At 39.1% G+C, this 11,081-nt stretch overlaps 1 protein-coding gene across 2 annotated transcripts in view; it reads left to right on the plus strand.

Moving 5' to 3' along the window:
- The window catches only part of SEC11A (SEC11 homolog A, signal peptidase complex subunit), a 51,048-nt gene that overhangs the window by 30,284 nt on the left and 9,683 nt on the right, over nucleotides 1-11,081 (plus strand). The window contains exon 3 of one of the 2 annotated variants that reach the window (XM_004708090.2): nucleotides 3,900-4,049. The exons of the other annotated variant lie outside the window; for it this stretch is intronic. Within the exon in view, the coding sequence (XP_004708147.1) occupies nucleotides 3,900-4,049 (150 nt within the window). The remainder of the gene's footprint in view (nucleotides 1-3,899; nucleotides 4,050-11,081) is intronic. 2 annotated transcript variants of the gene reach the window in all.

Consider the following 11,081-nt stretch of genomic DNA (forward strand, 5'->3'; position numbering starts at 1 on the left):
CTCTTGAGTTCAGTGCGAGCATCAATTTGTGAAGTGTTCAAACCGTAATAGGAGGAGAAGCTATACTGATCAGCACTCTAGGGAGAGCTAGGAAAAGGTTCAGGGAGGCTTCTTTTGGAGAGTGTTCCAGGGTTATTTCCGGTTCAGGTCCCGTCACTGAAGCTGTTTAAGGATAAACTAACGACCTCTTAACTGGGGATGGGGACTGAACGGGGAACTGGACTGGGAGATCTGCCCCAAACCCTGCGGGTCCTGTAAGTAGTACATTCTTGCTACAGCTGGAAAAATTGTTCTCCGTTGGGGATTTGAGGGAGAATTTGTACAAAGCTTTTGCGTAAGTGGGTTATTTAAATACTAAACTTTTCTGATTGCCAACCTGGAATAAGGAAAATAAATTTAGAGGACCTAGATCATGTAAAAGAAGAAGCCAATCAAGACTGGAAGGAGAATTTACTGGAAAAGTTATTTATGTGATTGGGTGGTTTCATGTAAGCTCAAAGAATATAGGTTTTACCTGAGAAACTGCATTTAGACCTGGAAGCCTTTGTGGGGGAACACAATCACTTTCATGTTACTGTACTTATTTCATGATCTGGAGTTTCATGAAACATTCACAGCTGATTTTTTCCTGTATACAGCTGAAGCCAGTTAAAAAAAAAGTAATGTTTTATTTATAGAACTGGTTATATAAAATGTATCATTATTGATCTATTAAAAGTAGAGTGTAATTTGATAATACAAATTTATTTAATGTTGTGAATGTGTCCTCTAGTTTATTTCTTTTTTTTTTTTTTAATTTTTATTTCTTAAGTGGTCTTTCTCATCCAAACTTTAGTGGAATTTTACCTACCACTTTGTTTTGGATTGCTATTTTTATCTGAATTCTTAAATCTTCCTCTTTCACCCTACTCTCTTAGCTGAAGTCTAATCTCATTTTCACCATACACTGGACAGCTACATCTGCATCTTGAACAGGCACTTGAAACTCCACATAACAAAGACATTATCTTTTCCCACAAACCTGTTCTTCCTCCTGCTTCTGTCATTGTCACTGCTCAGCTGCCAGAGGAGCGCTTGATTACATATCTCCCTTCCCCTACCCGGCATGTTCAAAGGCTAGCGTTTTTATTTCACTCTTGGATACTCATTGGGGAGCTAACCACAAGGTCAGCACTTCAAAACCACCAGCTTCTCTGTGGGAGAAAGGCAAGGCCTGCTCTTGGAAAGCTTGCAGGCTTGGAAAGCCACAAGGCCCTCTGCCCTATCAGGCCTCGCTCGCTGCCTTGCAATGAGTTTGGTGTGGCTATTCAACTTCGTGATTGTCGTCCTCCCTGCTGTTCTTCTCGTTGAAACCTCATCATGTCTTGCTTGGGTTGTTCTAGTGACCTTTTAAAAATGCTTTTTCGGGGGGAGGGAGGGGGAAATGCGCAGCTGATATTAGGGGCTAGAGTAGAAGGCAAATGTTTTGAGAATGATGAGGGCAGCGAATGTACATATGTGCTTGACACAATGGATGTATGTATGGATTGTGATAAGAATTGTACAAGGCCCCAATAAAATAATTTAAAAAGAAAACAAAAAAACTTAAAAAAATCATTTTATTTTTTAAAGCATTTAGGAACTAGAGGAAAGTTATATGTTTCATCATTGCTACACTGCACCCTGACTGGCTCGTCTCCTCCCCGCAACCCTTCCGTAAGGGGATGTCTGATTGCCTGCAGATGGGCTTTGGGTCCCCACTCCGCACTCCCCCTCATCCACAATGATAATGACTTTTTGTTCGGATGATGCACAGATGCCCACTTTTTAAATAAAAAATTATATATACTTCCACTATAGGAACTCTTGAAACAATAAAGTCTATTTGAAACTAAGTCATTCATAATTGATGTCATTGCTATTAACTTTTTAGTCTTTTTCTTATGTATTTTTATATAATTACCATTATTCTGTGAGTGTCCTTTTCTCTGTTTTTCGCTTGCTTTTCCTTTATCCATGTTTATAATGAGTATTTAATAGTTGCTGTTACTAATAGCTTAGGTAAGTCATCTAATCTACCATCTTATCTTTTTCTAATTTATTCATTAATTCAACGAATATTTGATTGTTCTGTACACTATATACTTCTGGGTTCTGGTGGACTTCTTGGTTCATACCTTACTTTTATCATTTGTAGTTGTATATAACTTTAGGCTCCTCTAAACTGTATTCTTCTTGCCAATAAAGTTGGAATAATAATAGTATTTACTTTATAGTATTCTGAAGATTGCTTAAAAAGTATTTAGAATAGCACTTTGCCTACAGTAAGTCTACAAGAAGATGAATCATTATCCAATTAGAGCAACTCTGCTTCTGTTTTATTTGTATATATTTAAAGGAGTTTTATTTGAACGAAGAGTATCACTGATTTTTTTAGAGATAAAAGTACAAACTTGAAAATTCTGTACAGAACATTATGTGTATTCTCACCATGTGTCCCATCTTCCGCGTGAACATCTTCTGATAAAAGAACCTCATTTTCCTGAGGAACCCTAACCCAAGTTTTAAGAAAAACCTTGTACTCTGTACCCAAGGATCAAAACCCCAAGTTCTCAGAATGTGAAAAGCCACATTCTTAGTGATTTCCAAATTTTTCTATGCATTGGTACTACCTGGAATCTTTACCAAGCACTGGTGCCTGCTTCCCATTTCGACATTCTGATTTGACTGGTTTGGGGTGTGACCAGAACACTGGCATTTTTGTCGTTCTTTAGGTGATTGCAATGTGCTGCAAAAACTGGGAACCACAGCCCTTCCTTTTGTAGTGGTGCCAGAGCCCTCACACTGGAGAGCTGGACACGTGGTCATGATTCCTGTATTGAATTTCATTGCCTGCCTACCCATTTCCTCCTCAGTTCTGGTGGCTAACTGTTGGGCCAGCCGTTTACCCACCAGCACTCCTTGGGAGAAGGATGATGCTACCTGCTGCTCCTGTAAAGATGTAGAGTCTCAGTGACCCTGGAGAACAGGCACTGCGAGTCAGAATCAACTCAACGACAGTGGGTGGAATCCATTTCCTCCATCCCAAATTTCTAGCTACTAAAAACTGGAGTTTGAAATCTGAAAATAAGATGCTGGGTTACTCCTTCATCGAAATGGGTTCATTGGCCTATACAATTAATTATCTTAGGACATTTCTAGAATTTGGTGTAGGGTAGAGTGAGAGGTGAGAAGACATTCAATGGAAGTCTCCTGCCATCAGTTTCCATGGAATCAAACCTTCCCTGGTTTCTGAAATTAGTCGGCGAAAAATCTGCTCTGCTCTCGTCCAGGGTCTCCTTTTCTTTCTAAAATAAAACAAAAATAAGTTGATAGCGCAAGTGTTATCTCTGTCAGTGAGGGTTCTTTGACTCGCTGGGCTGTTTTTCCCTCTTACTGGATTGAACCATAAGGTCATCTTGATCTCTATCTTTGTAAATGGCAGAAGACGATGATCTCATTTGAATATGCTTAGTGTTTTCAGATGAATTGAGAATAAGGGCAGTGTCTTTAAAGTTCATTCTTTCCTTTTATATTCTCTTTGTCATTTGAAATTTTAAAAGGTTAAGGAATTAGTAACATTGCCCTTTTCAAGTTTTTAGCTCTTGAATAGTAATGCTTGAATGGAACTAGTTAGTGAAAGCTAATGGTGGTGGTGGTGGGAGGGGGGCATCTTCGGTAGAGCACATTAGTTTGGGGAAACTGAGAAGACCATATATTGAGCATTAAGCACATTTATGTTGGTATAATTGTTAATTAAGTATTGAGTATACTCTATTATCATACTCCAGAAGTGGTACTTCTGTTTTATTGAATGTCTTAAATCTGAAAGGCAGTGTGATCTCAGACTTGGTGTTGTAATGACATCTTCTTCTTTGCAGTGGCAGCATGGAGCCCGCGTTTCATCGAGGAGATCTCCTGTTTCTAACAAATCGCGTTGACGACCCCATAAGAGTCGGAGAAATTGTTGTTTTTAGGATAGAAGGAAGAGAGATTCCTATAGTTCACCGGGTCTTGAAAATTCATGAAAAGTATGTGCAAAATGCATCTTTTTCCCTTTTTATTTACTTTATGTATACAAGTTTCCCGTATTTAATTTTGATAGCCCCAAAATTGAGATGGGTAAGGTTCCTCGAGACCCTCCCTTCTTCCAGCCATTCTTGGGAGTACCTGAAGGTTTGTGAGCATTCCGAGAAATGTAAGTAGTAGTTATCTGGTAGTTCATTTTTTGCCTGGCTGTTTTTCCAAAGGTTTTTCTTCTACTTCTCAGCCAGATCACTAACTGTTTCTAACACTAAAACACAATACAGGAATGAGGCAATTCTTATCTTTCACACACTCTCAGGGAGTCCTAACGACGTTCCAAGTACAAGTTCTTCAAATTCCAAAGAAATTTCCTGATATATAAGCTATCCCTGTGTATTTTAGACTCCAGCATTTTTAGAAAGAGTGAAACCTTTACAATCACTTGGAGGGTGGTGGACGTAAACAATTTCTCCTTATCTGGATTTTAAAGAGGTTCAGCAAGATGAATTAGAAGATCTCCCTGATTTCTAAGTCTATGGTCATCTGTCTAGCTGTATATTCCTCATGCAATTTCTTCCAAATCTGTAGTGATTTTAGTTAGGAAAACTTCCAGCGAGAAGGACAGAAGGGAATGAAAGAAAAGGGAGCTGTCCTGGAGAACACATGGGGTGCCCTGTGGGGGAGTTACTGAAACAAGAGGGAGTGGTTTAGTGAGGATCCCCTAAATATGATCATAACCACCTCGAAAATAGTTTACTTTCTCCACATAAAGTATGGAAGAATTCTTCGTTGGTTAAATAAAGACTATAATGCTCTTTTGTTTTATTTTGTTTCTAGACTTCAGAATGTATTTTGAAAGATAATAATTTTCATATATCATTCTCAGATTTATTGGCTAAGAAGGAGAACTTTTAAAGTTTTAGAAATTTGTTTTGAAATTGCAGAGATCAATCCAGTAGAGATAATGTTATTCATATTCTCAGAGTAGATTTGTGATGTTGTGAGCAAAATGGTGCTAACTTTCCCTGAACATATTAAAGAGAATGGAATTTGGCCCAGGCTGTGCTATGGCAAGAACTAAAACTCTGTGTTTCTACAGAGAGTCGTTTGACATTGTGGGAGATTAAACAGATTTTATTTCAAAACAGTCTCTTGTGTCAAGGGAGATTCAAATTCTGTAAAACAAGTTACAGAATTCTGAAAAAAAAAGTTTTTCTTTTAAATCTCTTTATTGGGGGCTCCTTCAGCTTTTATCACCTTCCATGCATGCATCCATTGTGTCAAAGCACATTTTTACATTTGTTCCAATCATCATTTTCAAAACATTTTCTTTCTACTCAAGCCCTTGGCTCCTCACTTTTGTTCCTTTGCTCCCTCCCTTTCTCATGAAGCCTTGATAATCTTTATAAATTACTGATATTTTTTCATGTCTTACCATGACCGATCTCTTCCTTCACCCACCTCTCTGTTGTCCGTCCCCCTGGGAGGGGTTTATATGTAACAGATCATTGTGATTGGTTCCCCCTCTCTCCTCCCACTTTCCCCTTAGCCTCTTGGGATCGCTACTCTCATTATTGGGCCTGAGGGGTTTATCCGTCCTGGATTCCCTGTGTTTCCAGCTCTTATCTGTACCCATGTACATGCTCATTCCGACTCATAGCGACCTTACACTAGGGTTCCCGAGGCTATGAATCTTAATGGAGCAGACAGCTTCATTCTTCTACAGATTGGTGATGGATTTGAACCGACAACCATGAGCTTAGCAGGTCAATGCTTACCTCACAGCTCCAACATGGCTTAAAGAAAACACAGTCATATATAATCCTACCATGCAGGAACAGTATTAAAATTTGGGATAATTCTTTCTGTTTTGTAAACACACGTATTTTTCCCCATACAACATTGGAATCTACTCAGTACTATTTTGTAACATAATTATCTCATGAACATATGGAAATGTATATCTGGTATTGCCACATACGTGAAGAATCTCTGAACTAAAGGCTTGTCAAGTCTGTTATACTAATGGGCCCATGACTTTGTGTTCAACTCAGTCATTCGCCCACTCCTAGCTATACTCCAGATGAGTTTTGTTATGTGTACCGGGGAAGGGACACACAATTCAGGGTTTATCTCTTAATTCACCGATGAGCTCAGGCAAAACTCTATTGTCAGAAACATTAAGAGATTGCCAGTGTTTGGGGACAATAGTAATTTGATAGAAAGTGGATAGGATTGTTTCTTGTTTGTTTTAAAAGCTCACTACCTTTTGGATTTACTATAGCTATGATACTTGTTTTCATTTTTATTTATTTATTTTTTACAGTTTTATTCACACCCAATCCACATATTATACAATTCAGTAATTCAATCCTACCAGTAAGGATTGTACAATCATTACCACAATAAATTTTAGAACGTTTTCTTTTTTTCCTGGTTAAATCTGTTTTAAAATGCGTGTGCTTTGAAAATCACAATGAGTTCAGTGCTTCCTCCCACATAAATTGTTTGTCCCTGAAATCCCCTTGCCCTCCCTATCTTACACTCCCCACGCCTACATCCCCTATAAACCCTTGTATCAGTTATTGTCTCTGTGTATCTACTCCTGTGCTTCAAAAATTGGAAAACTCGACAGAAACAATAAAAAGCAAAGCCAAAATAAAGTGGTAAGCGTAAACTAATAATATAAAGATAAAAATACAAATAATGAGTAAGAAAGAAAAGACCACCATCAATATTTTAAAAATCAGGGAAGAGTTTTCGTCTTGGAACAAGCAAGGGATCTTTGTACCTAGAACAAATACCGGTTGAGTCTAGCTGGAGTTCACCTGACTAACTGTCAAGGTTGATACAGCATATTCAGGTTACAATGATCTACGTGTGATAGTAAGCTATTCCAAACCTTTGCCTTTGAGTAGAGGGAATCTGCCAGTGGCTTAATCTGACCAGATACTCTGCAGATGCGTTTTGGGCTCCCACTGTCCTCCACAGCCTTCCACAAATTAGGTGTTTACAATTTTAGTTCTGAGACTTTTCCCTCCGTTGTATTTGAATTTTATTATTGTCGTCTTTGGATCACGCGTGTTTGATGTGGACTTAGTTGGCTGCTTGTTAGAATACAATCCTTTAAGACGCCAGGCACTATTCTGATTGATGATTGATAGCTTGACACCATCTTCTTTCTTCACCACACTTTGCTGGAGCACCCTTATCTTCAGTGATCCTTTCATGCAGGTGAAGATCTAGCAGGGGCATGTGATCAGAACTAACTGTTCTAGGATTGGAGCTAGCGTTCAGTGGGGGCCCAGAATCCATCTGCTTGTCCCTGGGATATGCATGACTTAGGTTTACTTTGGCTGCCGTATTACGACAAAGTCAAAACCCCATAAGACCACCTACATCAACAACAGCAACAAATCAACCAGCAAAACAAAATCAAACAAACTAAAGGCAGGAAAACAAAACCCATAGAAACAAAAATGTAAAACCTTGTTAATCATCCCCCTGGGATAAAAGGTGATTGCACCGATAACATGGATTTTTCCAGTGACACAGCACTTTAGACACTGTAGGTCTGAGGAGTCTGTGCAAGTATAGTTCCACCTGGAGCTGCACCTCAGGAGTTCCATTTCCCCCAAGTGTGTGGTGTGGTGCCAGGGGGAAACTTCCTGGATCAATTCTTCCAAGTGCAGATCCTAGCTTAACAGATCAAAACCTGTCCTGTCACTGTGAGGGGACATCGAGGTACTAATCTGTGGTGATTCTGGGTCCCTTCCCATTGCACACCCACCAAGCCAGGGGTTGTTGCCACTCTCACAGTCCCGGGGCAGTCACTCTCTGCTTCCTCTCCCACCAAGGAGTGCCCACCCCAGCCTCAGTCCAAGGGTTGACATTTTCAATTAAAACAATAAGGAGTCACTCTACATGATGGGGTGAGATAATTCGGCAAGGTTATATACATATGTACTGTGTTATATACATATGTACTGCTGTTTTCCATTTTCCCCCAAAAAAATAATTGAGTTAAGAAAGAAGTAAGAGAAAGTGAAGGCAGTTCATTTTTTATCTAAGAAGTAAGATTCCTTTCAAATGTTTGCAGTGGATTTAATCCTCCTAGATAACATATTAGCCTGCTAATCTATTGTTCTTAATATGTACGTTACATTCTATAAACTATCTTATTTTGTAGCCCAGTGTAGTAAGTAACTAGTTCAGCCTGTAGGAGGGAAGTATTATAGTCTGATGGTATTGACCCCTGGCTTGAAACATTTGGAAGCAGAAATAATTGCCATGAGAGTGCCTGGGTTCTTAGCTTTGCTTTTCCCATACTTAACAGACAGACGCATTATATTCTGCATCCATTTGGGCTTTTTTGAGTCTTATTTTTTCTTATGAATGGAGTCATTATTTTCTTCCCTGGAAAACTGTACGTCACAATATTATGATGGATGAATTATATTGTGAGTACTTTGAGCTCCTTGGAGGTAGATAATAGTAAGTAGTTGGTACCTGTGCTAACAAAAGAAAAGTCTTACATAAATGGCCCAATTAGTACTTTGGGCCTATGAGGTACGTAGTCCTCGAGTGTTCTTAATAGTAGGTCTAATCAGAGCTGGTTGCCACTAGAGAAGACTTGTTCCATCGTGACAAATCGAGGGAAGAGACGTGTATGCTTTTTCAAAATGCCACAGTCATCTGTCCTAGTTATACCTGAGAGGGGGGAAATTGGGTGAGTTTGTTTTGTGGGCAAATCCAGTGTGGGGGACTGGCCCAGACCTCCTGTAGCACTGTCTCCCTTCCCCAGAGACTTTCATCTCCCGGTTTTCTTTCCTCCCATCTGGTTTTGCTTTTCTGTGTCTGTAGGGTTGATGTTCTCTTGCATCTTCCTTTGTGCTGCTCCTAACTTTTACAGCCCCACACACACACACACACACACACACCTGCCTGCTCTTACCCTCCAGGCGCCTTTTCGTATAGTCTTTCTTTCACTCACTTTGAGTTGTCAGCTACAGATGGTTTTCCTCTGTATATATTTGCATTTTTTTTCTAACTGGAATCTCATTTTTAATGTGATTGTTTGCACTTAAGTGCCTTTGGTGTTGGCAACACCTCCCAATTTAGTTTCATTGGCAGCTTTAATATCTAGTGAGCCAGTCTCTGAATTGCAGTCTACGTGCTTACTAGTCAGTCTGAAAGATGTCTTCTTTCCAGTAGAGGGATTAACCCAAACTGAAATTGGGTTTAAGCGCATCTTCACCAACTGTAAAGTTGGCTTTCGGTTCTTGAAAAATAATGCATTTTAAATTGTGAATTAGGTGGGGAGGTTTACATTTAAGGCCATCTACATTCAACAGTTCAAACTACCCCCACCCTTCACCCCCCACCATATCCTATCCCACTGCCCCTGATTGTTCTTCTCCCTCTTAATGGATTTCCATCCTCCCTTTCACCCAAGTCAGTACCTGTCAGCCCTCTAGTCCATTGCTTCATCTGCCCACCATTCCCCTCCCTCCCTTGGAAACCTTCGGAGTCAGTCAGTTCCCTTTGGTCTGCCAGTCTTTGACTTCCTTTTTCTCTTGATGGCAGTAGTCGTACACAGCATTTACCATTGTGATTGAGTAGCTTCACTCAGCATCACGTTCTCCAGAGATCCGTGTCATGAGGCACTTATGGTTTCATCGTTGTTTTTAGTGATGCATAGTATTCCATTACGTGCATGTTCCAAAGTTCCTTAAACCCACTCTTTTACTGAATGGCATTTGGACTGTTTCCAACTTTTTACTGTTGTGTGAACAGTGCTATGATGAACATAGGAGCACATTTGTCTGTATTACCACTTTTACTTCTTTGAAGGTATATACTCACTAGAAGTAGTACAGTCCCATACAGAATTTCTATTCCCAGTGGTTTGAGGTAGCACAGTATTATTTTCCACAATGATTGTACATTTTAGTTAATTTTGAAATTACTACAAACCTCATGGCTCAGTCACCATACAAACCAGTAATAATTTAGCCAAGATTTTTTCTTATAATCGCTAACATATCAGAAGAATTGAGGGTTTTATTTTTACTAAACATTTTTACATAATATAAAACTGCATGTTTGTTGGGGAAAGAATGAGAAGATATAAGTAAGCAATAAAAAAAGCTGTAGGCAAGCACTGCTTGTACCTTGGTTTATATTATTTTAGATCTTAATTAATATGGGGTTTTACCCATTATTTTAGATTTGGCGAATTTATAACACTCACAGAAGTAGACAGAACAGTATAATGAGCTTCCATGTACCTGTCAGCCACCCCAACCAGTCCAGTGTAGTCCGTGCGAGCAAGCACTCCCCAGACTGCCTTGTCGACCTGGCTCTCACGACTGCCCCTTTCGCAGGATGGAATCAATCCACTGTCCTGTTGCTCGTCTTAGGGAGAAGTGTTTGAGGGCTCCCTTTTGGGACTATTCCAGCTTTCACAGGCTTTACTTTATTGTCTTTGACCAATTCTATTCTATCCATACTCCCATCTCGTTTCCCTCTTGTTTTGAGCCAAACATCACATATCATCTGTAAATGCTTTCATAAACACTCAGAAAACACAGCATAGAATTTAAAATCATAGCTACAATTAGATCCTTAAAAAAACAAAGTGATTCTTTAATATCTTTAAATTTCTAATGTTGATTCAAATTCCCAATTGTGTTTTTACATTTTTTTAAAGTTTGAACCCATATCTCAATAAAATCCTTGGATGCAATTGGTTGATAAGCTTTAAAGTCTCATATTTAATCTATAGGTTCCTTCTTCAGTTTTCTTCCTTTCCTTGCAATTTGTTGAAGAAACTGTGCTTATTCTTTAGTTTCCTATAGTCTCTACTTTGCAATTACCTCTTGTGGGGTAGTATAACATATTTTATTGCTCTCTGTATTTCCAGAAAATTGGTACATTATATATATTGTAATATTAAAAAGTGAGTGTTTACTGGATATGCTATTATGATCCTTTCTTCCCTAAGTAAAATTTGTATGATGAATAGGCGATGCAAA

This window comes from Echinops telfairi, unplaced genomic scaffold (assembly GCF_000313985.2).
Source record: "Echinops telfairi isolate 266 unplaced genomic scaffold, ASM31398v2 ScPeMD7_7;HRSCAF=31, whole genome shotgun sequence".
Lineage (NCBI taxonomy): Eukaryota > Metazoa > Chordata > Mammalia > Afrosoricida > Tenrecidae > Echinops > Echinops telfairi.